This window comes from Pseudopipra pipra, chromosome 3, assembly GCF_036250125.1.
Source record: "Pseudopipra pipra isolate bDixPip1 chromosome 3, bDixPip1.hap1, whole genome shotgun sequence".
In the NCBI taxonomy this organism is placed as follows: domain Eukaryota; kingdom Metazoa; phylum Chordata; class Aves; order Passeriformes; family Pipridae; genus Pseudopipra; species Pseudopipra pipra.
In genome coordinates, this window is record NC_087551.1 from 30,875,943 (window position 1) to 30,893,673 (window position 17,731).

Genomic DNA, 17,731 nt, shown 5'->3' on the forward strand with positions numbered 1-17,731 from the left:
TGTTTATAACAATCCAGACATTTAAAGTCTACCTTTTCAAGAAGACAGGAGCATCTCAAAAACGATTTCCCAAGGATATAAATTCAGTAGTCGCATAGAGTCCTCTTCCAGTTCTTATCAGACATTTAGATACATTTTATGATAGCTTGCAAATGTCAAGCTGAAGATTGAAAACATTTTTTAAAATCAATTTATCATACATTTATGTTTTGTGGAGTGAAAATCTTTCTATATAACAAATATGTTTTAAAATATTAATACTTTCAGTGCATATCTGATTACTGAGAAATAGAAATGGTTTAGAGTACAAATGGTTTGTTTAAATTTTAGTTTCTAAAATATATACACAAATTCAGCAACTGATCTTACAAAAAACTTGCATACACAGAAATTGCTATTCTACTCAGCGTACTATTACAACTATTACAATAACTATCAAGAATTCCTTAGTAGCTCTTGTGAGAGCCTTAGGGCAGCCAATCGCAGATGTAACAATGTTATACACTCTCTTAGGCACTATTGCCTGATTCAAGAAATAAACAATCAAAGGTGAGGCTGACCTGAAAAGCAACACTTGATATTACACTACTAGCTCCTTATTTTTGCTGATGTAATAGGTGACAAAGTGGCCACTATTCTACAGTCTTTGGCATACGATCACCTGCTAGAGAAAATGTTCATCTGTCTCTTGAAGTAAAAATACTACCGAAAAAACCACCCAAAACAAATTTCAGGGAAAAAAAAATCTTAATTAATTATATTCCTTTGTTTTTTCTTCATTTTTTCTATGACTGGCCTGGTCATCTACAAGGTTAGCAGGGATACTTTCCTCCTTGATTATTCCACTCAGGCACAATAGGTTAGATGTTAATTTTCTAGCCTTTTAACTAGTTCTCTTTTAGCTGATACCTTCCCCTAAAGTCCCTAAAGTCCCTAAAGCCCAAGATAAAAGAGGTGGGGTTCTCACAGCTGTCTTTAAAAAAAACCACAAAGACTTCATTGTCTAGTGGCATCCTCCCTGGCTCTCCAAAATCTATACTCAAGATTATCTGGTGGCTCAGCTGAGATTTTCACTTTTCAAAAACCTTCATGAATTCCAGCTGCCCACCTCTCCCGTCTGGAACAGCAGATGTGCTTTTATGCCAAAATCCCCTTTCCTCCCCTCCAGAATGCCCAAAACCTTGTCTACAGGATCTATTCATTCAAGAAGAGTAGGTCTGGCTTCGAGCATGCATCTTAGGAGGGCTGAAGAAGGATGAGGCGAGGGAGGAAAGTGGAGCATTCCTAAGCACAGAGCACTCTCCTCTGAAAAGTTTTGGCACAGAGATTCAGGCGAAGAGCTTCACCGACCTCGCCGGAGCGATGCCTCCTCGCAGGGCGGGGAGCCGGGAGCAGCGCCGGGGCAGCGCAGCGCCCGCCGGCGCTCCCTTCAGCGGCCGGAGCGGGCGGAGCGGGCGGAGCGGGCGGTCCAACGCCCAGCGCCCGCCGCGGGGCGGCTCCTCCCCGCCTGCGACTCCTCCCGCGCCCGGGCGTTCGCCGGGCAGATGAGATCCTGGAGAAGGGTCGCAGCGGACTCGTAACAGCTGCGGGGGCTCGGGCCGGGTGTCGGGCCTCGGGTCTCCAACGCCCGCCCGGGAGCCGTGGCCGCGGGGCTGAGGCGGCGCTGCCGCCCGCGGGCCCCGCGCCGGCCCGGGAGCCGCAGAGGCGCTGCCGGCGCCCGCTCGCTGTGCCCGCGCGTCGCTGCGGCCCCGCGCAGGACCGGCCGCAGTTCGACCCCCAGAAGCTGTCATTCTACCGTAAAGGTCTCGTGTACGGGGGTCCCGTGGGTTCCCCCCTGCCCGGGGGGTTGGTGTGGTTGAATGCGCCAATGGAAGTTACTTGAGTAAGGCAGAGGGAACGCTGCACTGCAAGTGCTTTCCTCTCGATTATCAAAAGTTAATTTTTATTTTTTTTCCCCCCCCACAGAGTATTCTATCCTGGTTTTCATGCTGAGTTTTTGAGAAAAATACTATTCATCTTTCTTAGGCCTGAAATGATTGATTATGCTAATGGTCACTGCATAACTCTGAAGGGTGACAAATGCTACTTGGAATCTTCTCCCAGTGCCTGGAGGCAAAAGCAGAAACCAACCTCTGTCAATATCAAATCACAGAATCAGAATTGCTAAGGTTGCAAGGAACCACAGTTGGTCGTTTGGTCCAACCTCCCTTCTCAAGCAGGGTCATCCTAGAGCACACTGCACAGGATTGCATCCAGGTGGTTCTTGAATATCTCCAGTGAGGGAGACTCCACAACCTCCCTAGGTAATCTGTTTCAGTGCTCGGTCACCCAAACAGTAAAGAAGTTCTTCCTGATATTCAGGTAAAACTTTCTGTGCACCAATTTCTGCCTGTTGCCTCTTGTCCTGTTGCTCAGCCCCACCGAGAAAAGCCTGGCTTCATCCTCTTGGCACCCCCTCTTTAAATATTTTAATTAATAAACATTAATGAGGTAACATATTATATTGAGCACACCATATGTATGTTTGTGGCTAGGATTCCCAACCAGCCTGATCCCACCAGGATTTACAAAAGCATTCACTGGGTTACAGTGCCTGTGCCTGCCCAGGTGCTGGTGTGGTACCCTCGGCCTGCCGGTGGAAGATGGAAGCTGGAGGAATGTATCATCAGGTCAGCATGAGGGATCCATGCTTTCATTCCACGCTTCAGCTAAGTAATGCCACAGTCAGGGAGGCTCCTTCCTCAGGGAGGCTCCTTATGTTGTCCTGAACGTGGGCTTGTTACCGGGTGCACAGCACCCATTCACACATCAAGGCGAGGTATTTCTATTTTTTATTCTAGTTTGTGCAAAGTAGGGAGCTGGGTTGTAACTCATGAAAGGCTGGCTCCCTGATCATCAACATTTTACACTATTCATACATTTCAATGAACAAAGGCATCAGCATTAATTGGTTAGAAATTACACAACTTTTCTATTAATTAGTATTTAATCCCCTATTTGTTAGTTGTAGCTCTCTCTTCTCATGCTAATTATTCCGCAGGTGTGGTTCTTCCTTCCATTTGAGTTTGGGGTCTGTTTTGAGTAGGTGGTCAATGAGTCAGTGGTCATGATTGCCGGAATTACCTTTGTCCCAGTTATTGCTCAGTTTTGCTGACTTCACTCCTGATGGCTATCGTCCAGATAGCCCACTCATCTCGGGATTCTTTTCGCTTTGTCGTAAAACAAAAAGATTACCCAAGCATACGAAGTTTGATTCAAATCTTGAGAGGCTCGATATCACGAACGAACGAACAGGCAGAACCCTGTTCGGAACCTGACCGTACACCCTCACAGCCTTCCACGGGCTCCCTTGCGAGGGAGGGGCCCGGCAGCAAGCAAGGCGGGGCGGGCCGCAGCTCCGCCTTCCCGCCGCGTCCTGCTCCTCCTCTTTCTCCTCCTCCGTCTCTCCCTCTCCGAACATGGCGGCCCCCGCAGAGCTCAGCGGGCTCACGGACGAGGCAGCCTACGGCGCCTGCTCGGAGCCGGATGCCAGCACGAAGGTGGGGTGGGTGGGGGTGACGCGGGAGCCCCGGGGCTGCCGGCGGCTGCTCTGCGGCGGCGCCGGTGCCCGTGCCCGTGCCCGCCTTTCCCCGGTCCCCGCGCCGCTCTTTGCAGGGCGGACGTGCGGTGGATGGGAGGCGGCATGGGGCCGGGAAGGGTCCCGGCGGGGGTCGCTCGGCACGGAGCTGCCCTGACGGCTTGAGCGGCGGGACCGGCCTGGCGCGGTTTGAGGGTGGTGGCGAAGGGGGCGGGCGGGCCGGGCCGGCTGCTGTGAGCCCCCGAACAAAAGCAACCCCCAAACACCCCAAACATTGCTATTTTTTTATTAGGAGAACGTAATTGCATTTCAGTGGTTCTACATCTACCTTTTTTTCCCCTCCTCTCATTACCTCTGTCTTCTGTCCTACCGTTCACTTTTTACACACTTAGTCGTTCACAAGCCCCCTGGTATTTAGAGTTGCCTTGTAGCTTCAAGAAAATATCCTTACAGAGTTGGAGCCTGGTTTTGCTGCCGAGATATCACCAAGCTTGGCAGAAATTCAACACCTGTGCAATGAAATAATAAAAATGATGAGTTCAGGAATTTATCTGTATTTAAATTCTGTTTCTCCAGTGAGGCCCAATATTGAATATTCACATATCTGATCTGCTTGCATGTGAAGTTGTTCATGTGTTCTACAGCCCCATAAAAGAATAATAAATGTAAGAAGAATACTGTTTTTTGATACCACTGATAATATATATTGAGTGATATCAGTCATGGTTTTATTTGTTTTAAACCTTATGTTACAAAGGCATATTGGTTTAACAAAAATCTGTATGTGTAGGATCAGGACAAAAAGTTTTATTTACCCTTAATGTAGTGCTCTGTTACTTCTGAACCTACTGGTTTTAGATCCATTACTAACTTTTTAATACCCATAATTCAATCTTGGTTGGTGTATAAATAATAAACCTTTCTTCCCTACAGGATTTTATGTTCCAGCAGACAATGTTAAGAGTAAAAGATCCTAAGAAGTCATTGGATTTTTATACAAGGGTTCTTGGAATGACGTGAGTAGAAGTTATATGCCACAATAAGCCTGCATTTTCCTCCTGGTTTTTTTTTTTTTTTTGATGTAATTATACTAATTGGTCCAACTACATAAACAATGCTGGCCCATCGGCTGATGCTCAGTTAGACAGTCTGGCAGAGTCTCTGAGGACTCCAATAGCATAGTTAATGCCTAAGCTGCAAATGAGCTAATATGGGCCTTGACTAGAAGTTTCTTTTTTTCCTAAATAGGTCATTAATTATCAGTGTACAACTTGCTTACTTCCTCCTCGCTGAGGCTGCAGCTAACTGGCAATTGTTATGACAGTGCTTATAATCAGGGGTCATTGCTATAAATCTTCAAATTAAGTTTCCTACTAGTTCTCAGAGGTGGCTGATGACCACCTCCAGTTATAAAAGAACAAGGCAACAGAGGGTGGAGAGAAGGTCCAAACTCAGTCTTTTGAAGAAAGCTTTTGGGAGGCAGATGCCCTGCAGTAGTCTAATGAGTTCATGCTGAGCCTCTTTGCACTTTCTTGCCATCTGATGTGACTTATTTCAAAACAAAATTCCACTGTGTTTTTAAATATATTGACAAGAGTCCAGATTAAAGTAAAATAAAGTACTTCCACTGTATTGAAAATGTGTCAAAAAAAATTAAGTACTTTGCAAGTTGAAAAAGAAATTAGATTCATTTTCTGTGCCTACTTGTTCCCGTTAAATGTTCTACACAAAAATGTATGCCTCAAGTATTTTTTAGTTGATTAAATTGTCACATTGGAAATCAATTTTATTATTATAGCTAGCTATTGAAATCGTAAAAATATTTCATCTAAAGGTATGTTTGCTGTGTTCTTAAAACTTCGTCTGATGCCAGTGACCTCTTCAAAATGCGTAAGTTTAAAATTTCATCAAAGAATAAGTTGTTAAAGATCTTCCTGTGGAAATACAGACAAGTAACAGAGTGACAACCTCAAGGCCCAAGCCTATGTACTGACTTTGCTATTTACTTACTGGTACTCTGCCTTTAAGAATCTATTTCTTCTAATTTTTGTAGGTTTGTAATGGGTTCTGGATGGTTTTATTTGATAGTTTAAAATGTAGCTATTTTAAGATGTGAATTACAGAAAGGCAAAAATTCACAGAAATAGTTCTTCCATAGCAGAAGCTACCTGATCACCCTTCTAAGTTACTGTTTCAAAATAATTGTTACCATTTAGACTGCTTCAAAAATTTGACTTTCCTACTATGAAGTTCTCACTGTATTTCCTGGGCTATGAAGATAAAAACGATATCCCAAAAGATAAAACGGAGAGAACACCTTGGACCTTTTCTAGAAAAGCTACACTCGAACTGACACAGTAAGTATTTATATAATGAGAGATGACATTTAGCTAATCGTGATTAAACAGAATTGGATAAGTGTAAATCCTGCTGGATTGAATAAAAAAATTAATCATTACTGTGGATACATCTTCACTGTCATAGAGCCTTAAAATATGGCTGAGATTAGATACTTGGAAAGCTTAATCTGCCTCACTTCAGAGCTCTTTCAAACTGCTAGGTGAACAGTGGTACATAAATATGAAACAATCCTTGCTATATTTTCAGTATATGAGTATGCCTGACACCTAGGTGGGGAATTTAGGAAAACCCAATGTGATTAGACTTTTTTTTGGGATCCCCAAAACATCCTAGTAATAGATAACTATTGCTTTTGGAATCTAATCAAAAGAGGTATTAAGTCAAAAGATATTCTTCCTGTAAACAGGACAATTTGGTTAATGCTACTAATCATTGTACTTGTGCAGATAGAATCTCCCAAATCTGCCACTGTCTTACTTAGCTCCAGGACCTGCTACCCTCACTTTTTGTTCCCCAGTGATGGGTAGATAAACTGTCTCGTGCAGCAAAACCTTTTTTCTTATCTGAATGAGACAGGAATATTTCTGGCTCATTCAAATGTGGACCCTGAATACTAGTGAAGGCCTGTGAACATGAACAGGATTAGCCCCAAGCTTATCCTGAGAACCCATGAGTAGGGAAAATCTTGATTAATGAATGCAGCCAACAGATGAAATTCTTTGGTTTCTTAGGAGAAAGAACTTACCCTCCTGGGGAAACTGAACATTTATGATTTGTTAATTTCGATGCTTTTCTTCAATATGTAATAATTACTTCTTACAGCAACTGGGGCACTGAAAGTGATGAAAAGCAGTCTTATCACAATGGCAATTCAGATCCCCGAGGATTTGGTAGGTGTTTAATTTTGTGTTTATAGTTTTTAAACTTTGGTTTATTGTGGTTGCATTTTTTCTCTCGGATGCTGGGTGAAAATGCAGTTTCAAATATTTTTGAGAAAACATCTAAATCAATTTTGTTCAAAGATTATTGGGTAAGTATATGCTGTAGGGTTTTTTTAAATGTGAATTAGTAGAGAAAATATTTTAAACTTGGATAAAAAAAGACTCGTCTAATAGGTTACTTTGAAAAATCAAACTACCTGTAGGAAAGATGGGAACTTGCATCTCATCCTTTATCTCTCTTCTTTCAGCATATATGCTGTGGAAGATGGTGAAAATAAGTAAAGAAATGTGTTTCAGAGTAATGAGCCAGAGTTACATTCTTTAGGAAGAGTCTAATCATTTGACAAGCAAACACATGCTAATTGTAACTACTGAATGAAGAACAGCAGTTCTTGTGTATTAGGTTATCATGGTGTTTAAACTGATTTACACTTGGATTTCTAATTTATAATCCACTGGTTACCCATTTTAAGATAGAAGGACAATTCTGTTTGTAGCACTGAGGGTATTATTTGTGTGGCTTAATTTGATACTCGAGTGCTTGAAAGGTCACTGCTTGTAAAATAAGTTTCACACTCAATCTATCCATTTGACATTTAAAGCTTCTGAATTGGTTTGTAAGCTCAGGCCTTGCATAGCACTAGTGTCAGTCTCTGCAAATACAGCATTAATGATAAACTCCTTGTACTGTTGAACTGAGCAAATGCAACAAAATCCTGTTATGTAGCTGTGCTTTAAGAAAGGAAATACAGATAAAGCAGTTTGATTGAAAAATCTCATTTTTTCCTACTCCAGATAATATTCTTCTCTAAACAACTAGAGATATTTCAACTCTAAAGTTCTTGTTTTAAAAGTCATTATCAAATGACAACTCTCTGAAGGAGAATAATGTTAATACCCAAAATGCTCTTCTCTTTGGAAGCTGTGTTTTTCTTCTGCAAAATCATATTTTATGTGAACTACAGCATGTGAAAGTTTTGCAGAGGATGAAATACTGAGCAAACTTTTTCCTGGAACACACGGCAATATTTACAGTCTACTTCACTCTTTTTGCCTTATTGCACAGGACACATTGGAATTGCTGTTCCTGATGTCTATAAAGCTTGTAAGAGGTTTGAAGAACTAGGAGTGAAATTTGTGAAGAAACCAGATGATGGTAAGTCTTTTATCAGAAATGCAAGTCATTTTTTTTTTCTTTGTTTTTAGTATATTCTGTCCAGTAGATCTTCCTGGACAGCTGGGTAACATGTTTCTAGTAGTTGCCACTGCTTAGAAGGTTCTAGAACCAGTTACACCTGCACCTCCTAATAGCGTGGGCAAAACTGGCAATAGATCCATCTCTATAACAGTAGCTCATGAGTCTGCTATGTGCCTCCTGTATGCAACCTGACCTTCAGTAAAATATCAAAATAGCCTAAAATGCAGAAGTGAGTGGTGAGATCTTGCATTTTTCAACTGCATTCTCTTTAATGAAAATCTCGTGAGAATTTTCGGACTGATGCGTTCCAAAACAGACATTTAATACTAGTAATTGAAAAGAGCCTTAAGGGATTTTCATCTTATTCACTGTGTTCTCAGCTGAAACAAATATAGGAAGTATAGCTGAAAACTTAACTTGAATAGAGATTTATTGATTTAAGAATTGAACTTGGTATTTCTAGCATTTTAGAGTTTGAACTTTGTTCAGCACTTGTTAAACCTTGAGAGACTTGAAGTGAGGGCTGCTAACTTGGAGCTGTGAAGTTATATGGAATGAAGATATGTAGGACAGGAAGCTTAGACTATAAAGTTTTGTACTTCACATTGTTTGTGGAGCAGGGTGGGAGATCCAGTGTGGTTTTTTTTCCTACATTACTGGTCAAACATGTACTATTCTGTCCTGCATCTCTCTGTTTTATGAAGCAGGTGAACACTTACAGGGGCATATGCAAAAAACTTCAGTCAACAGAAGATGGAATTCCAAAGTGACTTTAACCTATAGCTTTGAGAGTATGATTGACAGTTCAGCATACAAAGATCTAATGCTGATTAAAAACTAATCTTGATATTTTTAGAATTGTCTAAATTTGAACTAATTCTCATGCAAAACGAAAAAAAGAAAAAATATTTTTCAAAGTAGTAATATTTGACATTAAGAACCAGTCATGTAGTCTGAACTTGATATTTTCTTCTTTTTTTTTTTTTTCTCTAACAGGTAAAATGAAAGGACTTGCATTTGTTCAGGATCCTGATGGCTACTGGATTGAAATTTTGAATCCTAACCACATGGTGACTCTCACTTAATTCTAATGAAGTATAGTATATAAGAGATGCCCACTTGCAGTCCCCTGGCGAAAATCTGTAACAGTGTTGGCAAAATTCTTGTTTAATAGGATTCAGTCATGTTCAGAGTCTCCTCTAAAACTATCCCCTGGGACTTGACTGTACTTGGATTCCTTTTTTTTCTTGTCCTGTGATGCCACCACAATTTGTTTCCATGTAGGAATACTGAACCATTTTCTGGAAGAGCACTTACACAGATTCTCCTCTTGAACATTGATTATGTTAATATTTCACTAAACACTGTCAAAAGATATGTTGACTGGAAACTCACTGCATCCCACACTGCTTAGATTTAAACTAACAACAAAAAGTCCTCTGTTACTACTGATGAGCTTCAACAAGGAAGACAAAAAGAATATTTTTGAAGTAAAAAGATCCTGAAGACTTCATGCCCTATCATGTATACTAGAATGTATAAATAATAAAATGTCAGATGAACTTTGACTTAAGTAGTAGCATGTTTATCGAAGTTCTAATCTTATATTATATTAGGCAAACCTCTTTAAGGAGCAGCCTTAAACAGTCTTGAAACAAGAAACTTTGTGGAGGCAATCAATCAGTCCAGCAGAAAGAATTCAGTCTTGCAGCTCCTGACTGCTGATTTACAGCCAAGATAAGAGGTCTCATAGCTGCTAACTCACAGTGACCCTTCTTGTCTCTTTCAACACTATGAAGAACTTGCTCATAATTTTTGTTTCAGTGCAAGGCTGGGGCTGTATTTAACTTTAATGCTCTGTACATTCTGCATTGGGAAATTAATAAAAATAGTATCTGAAACAACAGTTTCCTAGTACTAGACTTTGTGATCTAACCTCTCAAAATGAGTGACAGTACATACCTGTAAACAGCAGGAAAACATGTAACATTTACATGTATTATACAAATTGTTTGATTTTATGCTGTTCCACATCTTATAAACAGTGTAAAAATAAGGAGAGTTCTTGAAATCCTGTTGTTCTTCCAACGAGGAAAAAAAAGCGTCTGCCTTGTCTTATTTTGGTTTGAATAGCACTTAACTCCTTCAGTTATGTGACTATTGATAGTGTAATGGCATTGCAATTCACCTCTCAGTAAAGCAATGGGGGAAACTACAAAATAATTTTAAAGCGCTGTGACCAGTTGCTTTGCTGATTGTTGATTCTGGATGACTGAAAGGCGGTTTGGTTTACGGATTCTTTTTTGAGAAGAAATCTGGTGATAAAAGAACATGAATTGGGAGTAACAGTGAAGAAGATAAATGTGTGACTTGTTTAGCAGGATGTTTCAGTAACCTAATGTAGAGAGTTGATAATAATTTTCAATAGCTCCCTAGCTTATAAGTTAAAACAAATATAGAAAGTATTGCATTTGATTTCTATATTAACGTAGATGTTAATGACTTAAATGCTAAGTGTTGCTGTCCTGTCTCCTTCTCTGAAACATCTTTAATTTCATCTACCTCATCTTAACAAGTAGCATATATAGACTCAGGAGTTTTACAGAACTCTACATGAAAAATCAATTACGAAATCTAGTCCAAGATAATTTTTTTTACCCTTGGAAATGAGTAAAATAGATATGCTTCTTCTGAATCTGAGGTGTTGGAAAAAGGGACGTTAAAACTATTGCTCTGCTTTATACCACCTATGGATGTGCAAGCAATCATAAATTCATTAGAAGGTAGACATAGCAACTCAAAAGATATTTTTTCAGTTTTCTATTTTATGAACTAACCCTGATACTTTAAGCTGTCCTTTTTATGGTATTTTCTGTCTGGCCTCTACAGTATCTACAAATACTGTGCTTCAGGTGGTGCTTTATCAGTGCCATTCATATACAGTAGATTCTTTTCCCTTTTTGAATATTTGCCAAGTTGCCTTTTTCTGTGCCAATAAACACTGTTGGTTCATAGTTGCATTCTCTATTTCTGCCCTCTTATAGTTACAGAAGTAATACTTAGCCTGTTCCCTCTTTTGCTCCTTGTGCACTTGATTATTCTCCTGCAAGTTAAATCACTTTGATAGGAACAATAACATTCGGAGTGAGTGAGATCTCCCAAGTGAGCTGTTGTAATAGCTGTAGGATCACCAATGATCTTAGTCTTCTTCCTCCCAAATACAGGGTTTTTGACATTGCACTCCCAGCCCCAAGCAGGCTAATTCAGCTTAAGCAAGTGACAAAAGGTTTTCTTGAATGCTCAGTTTTATGCCAAGTTTATTATGCAGGAATGAGGAGCCAGTTCAATGCTCCTTGGTTTCCCAAATGAGTAAAGCTGATCGTTCTAGCAGAAAGTTGGATGAGCTCAACTAAATCATGAAACCTCACCCTACTTTAAAAAAGGTACACAATATTTCAAAATACAGCAGCAATTCAGAGAGCTCTTTATTCTGAAGCCTATTGTAGTGTAACTGTAGTATGGTATCTTCTGAAGTTAGTATGATGAGTATAGTGCTGAGAAGCATCGAGCTGTGGCAATGAGACAAAGCACTTGGTTGATTGCAGTTTATATAGGTTTTGATGGCTAAACTGTGTTTTTCATGCACATCTGCTGCTGGTGTTCTGAAGTAAGAACTTAAATAAAAGAACTTAAACAGGTGCTAATTGCAGTTTCTCGCCATTCAGAGTGTCTCATTAGGTTGTGTGAATAGAAAAACTATTTTAGACTAATAGTTTGATGAGTCCACTTAGACTAAGTTTTATTTTAGTCAATACAGGTAGATCTGACCAAGGCATTGGTTAAGAAAATCTCAAAAGTTTTACAAGCATGTCACTTGGTGGTCTATATTTTAGCAGCATGCAGTGTCTCATTCAGTCTTGTTTCACTACACTTCAAAATACAGGTGTGACTGGAAAAGCTATTGACCCAATTGTATGGAATCCAGTAATTAAAACCAGGATAGTTCATAAATCAGATGAGTAAGTCAAAGGGTGTGCAGATGTAGTGCAGTGGATAACTACTTGAGTGGGAGCAGGCTATGCCAAAGCTTCTCTGCTTAGTAATCACATAAAAGTTACTCTAAGCATGTTTGTTAATCTTAGAATGACCTTTGTTTTTTTTTATATGCTTGACGAAGTGCAGACATAATAGATAATGAAGTAATAAAGAGGAAACTAATAAAAAAACACTGGCATCTACAAACTCGTTACAGCAACATCATGAAGGGGGCAAGGTATGGGTTTGTTTTTTCTAAAAAAAAGTTACTGCTGCTTGCCATACTGAAAGCTAATTAAAACCAGTATTCTCAGTTATAAAATCTAAGAATAAACTATTAAAGATAAACACTTGATGATTCTTTTAACATGCAACAATATTAAAATATTTTAGATGTAGAAAACTTTTGAAATTATTTGATGTTCTCACTCTTCACAGACTGTCGTTTTTACTTCTTCCAAGTAAGACTTTTTTCTGCTAAATAAAGCATGGAATTAAATAGCATGTAATGCTTTGCCTCTTGGAGGGCCTAAATTTAGCTTTGTGCAGTACAGTAGAAGTGAATCTCATTGTTATGCAGAGACGAGCCCACATTCTGTGGGAGAGGTTCTCATGACTCAGGAAAGCAGAACTCGTACTGAATGAAAAGAGGCAGGTAAGCACACGGTTATGAAAGAAACATGTCCATCCTTGGGATTTTTTCAACACTTGGTCACATAAAGCATAAGTCACCCTGATCTAGCCTTAACTTTGAGCAGGGGACTGGCCTACAGACTGCTTGGTTTGCTCCAAGGACCGCTCCTCAGATGGATGGAGCTACACCTGGCACCATCTCTCTGATGACCAGTGGTAGGACCGAAGGGAATGAATGACATGAAGCTGTGTCAAGGGAGGTTTAGGCTGTATATATTAAGAAAAGGTTTTTCTCCCAGAAGGTGGTTGGGCACCAGAACAGGCTCCCCAGGGAAGTGGTCACAGCACCAAGCCTGACAGAGTTCAAGAAGCATTTATGGAACGCTGTCAGGCACATGGTGTCATTCCTGGGGTGTCCTGCGCGGGGCCAGGAGTTGGACTCGATGATCCTCGTAGGTCCCTTCCAACTCGGCATATTCAGTGATTCTGTGTATTTTGAATGTAGCCATGGAACAGCAGATGAAGCCGACAGGGAAGGTTGAGCACCAGTCGCTATTTCACAAGGGTCGGGCACCGCAGGCCCGCTGCCCGGACGAGCGCACAGGCCCTGCAGCCGCCGCCCCCGCTCCCGCCCCGCGACCGCCCCAGGCACGGGCGGCGCGGCCTCAGCGCTGCCGCTCCTGCTCCGCCGGCGCGACCCGCGCGGGGCGCTGCGTCACGCGCCGCCTGCTGCTGCCCGGTGACGTCAGCGCGCCGCCGGGTGACGCAGCGACGGCGGCGGGGCGGGGGGTGAGGCCTCGGCGCGGCGGGGCCGGTGAGTCCCGCGGGAGGGGCGCGGGCGGGCGCGGCGGCCGCGTCACCCCCGGACAGAGCGGGGTTCCGAGGCCGCCCGGGCTGTGCGCTCCGGCCCCTCGGCGGGCAGAGGTGCTGCCGCTGGCGGCTCCCGCCGGGCGCGGGCAGGGCCACCCGGGAGCGGGCCGAGGAAGCGCCGCCGCCCGGGGAAGGCGCCGGACGCGTTTGGCGGCCAGGCGATTTCACCTGGAACGCCTTCCCGCGGAGGCGAGGGAGGGGGCGGCCGGGCGGGCCGGGGTCACCTTCCCTGGCGCCCCCGGAGCTGGGGGCCGGCGGTGACCCGGGCTCTTCGGGCGCGACCTTGGGCGCATCGCCGGCTCCGGCCGCCCTCTGCTCCGCGCCTGCCTCGCCCGCCGCCCCCTGCTCCTGTCCCCCTGGCCGGATTGCCCCCTGGCTGGCTTCTCAAGGCCCTGTTGCAGCTGCCTTATTTGAATTTTCTTTTGCTTTAACTATTAGTTTAGTATTTTGATGCTCTTATGGTACACGGTAATCCCTGGTCCTTCTGGTGTCAGAGTAGTTAACCAGTTTCACGCTGCTGTGATTCACTGAAATTGTTTTAGATTTACAAGACGTATTATCAGACTTTAAAAAAAAATAAGTTGATACTAACTTGTTAGCAATCTGCTGGTGGTCTCACTTGCCTAGCAGTGCTGTTTGCTCTTGCTTTTAAAGTGCAGCACGCAGACGTAGCTGTGTTTGGCATGTCTTCAGTTACAAATCTGTAAATCAGATACTTGAAATATACTGTTCTTTTTGAATGTTTACTCATATTTAAGCAAAAGAATCCAAGAATTTTTATGAATGGCTTTTGAATATATTTTGATAATTGATAACATACATTACTGGTAGGGACAAATATTTACACATTACATTTTGTTCCTCAAAACCGGGAGAGTTTCTTTGTCAAATGCCTGGTTTTGATTTGCAGGATTAAGGTGTGGTTAGTTTTCAGTTAATGAGACTACTGAAAAATATTTTTTTCTGCCTTCTCCTCCCTTGTTCTCTTAAGCATATATTCTGAAAAAGATTAGAGCGGCTCTTGGGAGAGAATTTGTAGATCAAGGTATCATCTGTTTAACAAATAAAATCCAGTTTATTTTTCCTGCTGGCAGGTATGATGGGAAGGATAACAATAATTTATACTTGTCGAGAGAGACTCATTATGTTGGTTATGTATTTAAACAAATAAAACCTCTATATTTCTGTATTTCCTCACCCTGCAATTTTGTTTTGTTTTCCTGTTTATAAAATTAAAGGCTTGCACAAGAGAAAGATCTGCAACTGCCTTAAGTGTTGTAAAAAAAACAACCACTAAAGCCAAACAGAACCCCCAAAACCATCAGCTAGGCAAGAACACTTGAAGAGATTTGGCTGTGTAGGGAATAAAGCATGTGTGATACAGTTGGTATAGATCTGGTTGAATTAGGACACCTATATGTGAAAACAGTGTCTTCAGGGACATTGATGCTGTGGCAGGAAAGTCAGGATGAAATTTTCGTGACTTATGAACAAATGAATGGCAATATGTTACCATATTCTGTGACGATTAAAAATGTAAACGGTCAAAATTCAGTGATGATGACTCAAAAAAGAAATTCTGTTGCTATATTCTAATGTTATTAGAAGTTTTCCCATAAAATTGAGGTATTTTTAAAGAATTTATTTCCACAAAAATTTGATTTGAGAAGTACACATCTCACTTTTTTTGTCATAATGCTCAGTGCTCCCAGTTTCTGATGGTATGTATTTCATGCATTGTTTCAGGAAATGGTACAGTTGTTGCTGTGCAGCTGCATGTTGCTGAATAGTGTTTCTATGAGCTTGCTGTTCAATCTGGCTGTTGTTCAGAATGGCGAAGAACCCTAATTTTCAGGAAGCTGGTAATGTGCCTACGGGCTACGTTCACTGTAGATCTTCAGAGAGTTTTGCTGGTGAGTGGACCCATGTATTTTCTTGAGATTTTTAACTTAGTGGTTTAGTTGTATGCCTTTTTAACCAGGTTAATTTATATGTGTGTTAATATATAATCTCCACTTAGTGTATTCTTTTTTGTACCTAGCTAAACTTACTCCTGCTCTTCTATCCCAGGGATACGTATTAGAGCAGAACTTGAAACCTTAGCGCTACAGCACTTAAATGATGGGAGTGTGTTTGCAGATAAGCAGTGCATAACTTCCCATATGCTTTAAGTCAAAACATTTTTTGGTACTAAATCGTTGTTTAGAATGCTGTCATTGAATGATGGGGTTAGTTACCATTAATGCTACCATCTGCTTTTCTTTTAATCCTTTTACAACAGAAGGTTTGGAGATGAGACTTGAAAGTTTTGTGAATTTCATTTTCTTGAACTTTCATATGCTATATTTATAAAGTCAGATTCGTTATGTTGTTATTATTAATGTCTACTAAGTATCAGAACATGCTTTAATTTTTTTTCCCTGTTAAAATTTTCACTCATAGTCAATTTTGTTATTGATACTCAGAAGTGCAAAGGAGCACTTAGAAGTGCAAGGATTCTGACAGAATCAAAGTATTTACTCGGGTTATACCCTACGAATGTTGAAATATTTACTAAAAATTCCTATTTCCTGAGATATTAGTTTACTGAACCTGAACTTAGGAGAACAAAATATTTTTTTATAAAAAGACATATGCGTGTTCATTAAAAATACAAACCATATGATTTGAAACAGTGGTATGTTTGTACAGTAGTCTTACTGTCACATCTGTCATATTCTGGGAGTCTAATAGAAATTGAAACATAAACTAATATTTTGCTGGAATATATTTACAGTACAGCAAATTATTTTATGAAGTAATGAATTACAAAAAATTTTAATACTACTCAAATGCCTTCTGATCAACTGAGAACTAGTTCCTATTTCTAGATAAAATAGTACTGTAAGAGAATTACTTTTAAGAAAATTCCCTTTGTGAAATTCTGAAAAAAATACTGTCTTGCTAGGTACAAACTAGATGATGAAGGAATTAAGCATTTCAAGGGTATGAAGTTATTTGCTCAGTTATAGTCCAGACTTATTTAATAAAGTTTTTAATTCCAGCAGTAGTCTATTTGCTTGCATTTATTTCTAAAGTTTTGATAGAGTTATATAAGTATTCTTAGCTCATTTTAAATAACTTTTATTTTTAAAAAGTGTTCATGATAAATTTCTTGTATTCTTTTTTCTGTGCCTGCTTTAAAAACAACTCTTCCATGTCTCACTGAAACTGCACTGCTTTTCAGAGGATTCTTTGAAGTTAGCCTAAATGAGGGAGGGAAGTGACTGAGTATCAGTCTTCATTGCAGCTCTGGTTTGAGAGTTGTTTAGTAAGGATGTCATTGGTGTTCTGCTGTTGTTGCTGCAGTTTCTAGATCATGTTTCTCTATGTCATAACATGTTACAGATTACTGTAATAGAAATCTAGCAAACCGAAAGCTGGGGGGCTGTTGTTTCTCTAGCCATGACACACATTTGGGATCTAGCACGCTGCCTTATGTAATAAATACTAGGCTGCATTTTTCACATGCTCTCTGTTGAAGATGGACACCAAGCAGCGCATCTTTCAGTGAGGTCTTAGAAGTGGTTTGTAGGCCTTCGGACTTAACAAATGCCTTTCCCAATTTTGCAGTTTTAAGGGTGCCTCAAATCCACTGAAAAGACTGTTTTGCTTGTTTATTTCTGTGGTGTGAACAAGGCTGCATGACTCCTGAAGCAGTTAATTAGCTCTGAATACCTCCTGGAAATAGGTTATGGTGCTGGCAAGAGGCTTGTAAATGCTTGGTGTTCTATTCTGAAGTTGGTTACATGTTCTTTGACTGCCAGGATGAGTAAACACCTGTATCCTCTGAAAGGGTGATGTTTGATGACAGAAGATGCCAGAGGGACCTTCAGGAAGGGTTTCACCCAAACTTCTAGCAGGATCTGTCTTTTTTTATCATACATAATACTTCTGAATGGCAACTAGAAAAACACATGTTTAGCTATGCAGGGAAGTTGTGACCTCATAGTGACTTGCCACAACTAAAGAGGTTATTATGTTTTACTTCCTCAAACAAGAAGTGTGCAGATCACCTCAAGGGTTGACTAAATTCATACCAATAATTAATCCAGTCTGGGAAGATCTGAAGTCATG

At 40.8% G+C, this 17,731-nt stretch overlaps 4 protein-coding genes across 8 annotated transcripts in view; 3 read left to right on the forward strand and 1 right to left on the reverse strand.

The window, feature by feature from the left end:
• DNAH8 (dynein axonemal heavy chain 8) overlaps positions 1 to 1,471 on the reverse strand; it is a 128,351-nt gene extending 126,880 nt beyond the window's left edge. For both annotated transcript variants that reach the window (XM_064648475.1, XM_064648474.1), the window contains exon 1: positions 1,351 to 1,471. The gene's annotated coding sequence lies outside the window, so the exon portion shown is untranslated. The remainder of the gene's footprint in view (positions 1 to 1,350) is intronic.
• Positions 1 to 17,731, forward strand: part of KCNK5 (potassium two pore domain channel subfamily K member 5) — a 575,865-nt gene that overhangs the window by 336,126 nt on the left and 222,008 nt on the right. The window lies entirely within an intron of this gene.
• On the forward strand, positions 2,605 to 9,983 carry GLO1 (glyoxalase I). Of its 3 annotated transcripts, none has more exons than XM_064648477.1 (6): positions 2,605 to 2,669; positions 4,511 to 4,593; positions 5,794 to 5,934; positions 6,761 to 6,828; positions 7,946 to 8,035; positions 9,074 to 9,983. In XM_064648477.1, the coding sequence occupies exons 1-6, from the start codon at positions 2,643 to 2,645 to the stop codon at positions 9,160 to 9,162; spliced, it is 498 nt and encodes a 165-aa protein (XP_064504547.1). In that variant the 5' UTR covers positions 2,605 to 2,642; the 3' UTR covers positions 9,163 to 9,983. The 3 variants fall into 3 exon arrangements, with proteins under 3 accessions (XP_064504547.1, XP_064504546.1, XP_064504548.1); XM_064648476.1 differs by lacking the exon at positions 2,605 to 2,669 and adding an exon at positions 3,410 to 3,539; XM_064648478.1 differs by lacking the exon at positions 2,605 to 2,669 and adding an exon at positions 3,542 to 4,242.
• The window catches only part of BTBD9 (BTB domain containing 9), a 119,690-nt gene continuing 115,431 nt past the window's right edge, over positions 13,473 to 17,731 (forward strand). For both annotated transcript variants that reach the window (XM_064651055.1, XM_064651056.1), the window contains exons 1-2: positions 13,473 to 13,559; positions 15,362 to 15,528. In XM_064651055.1, the coding sequence (XP_064507125.1) occupies positions 15,447 to 15,528 (82 nt within the window). In that variant the 5' untranslated portion in view covers positions 13,473 to 13,559; positions 15,362 to 15,446. The remainder of the gene's footprint in view (positions 13,560 to 15,361; positions 15,529 to 17,731) is intronic.

What these genes read in the sequence shown, in the direction of transcription:
- GLO1 (XM_064648476.1), top strand. Translation starts at nt 3,459, where the DNA reads ATGGCGGCCCCCGCAGAGCTCAGCGGGCTCACGGACGAGGCAGCCTAC. An exon ending in AGCCGGATGCCAGCACGAAG is followed by an intron (nt 3,540 to 4,510) that starts GTGGGGTGGGTG and finishes TCTTCCCTACAG; the next exon opens with GATTTTATGTTCCAGCAGAC. An exon ending in ACAAGGGTTCTTGGAATGAC is followed by an intron (nt 4,594 to 5,793) that starts GTGAGTAGAAGT and finishes GTTACCATTTAG; the next exon opens with ACTGCTTCAAAAATTTGACT.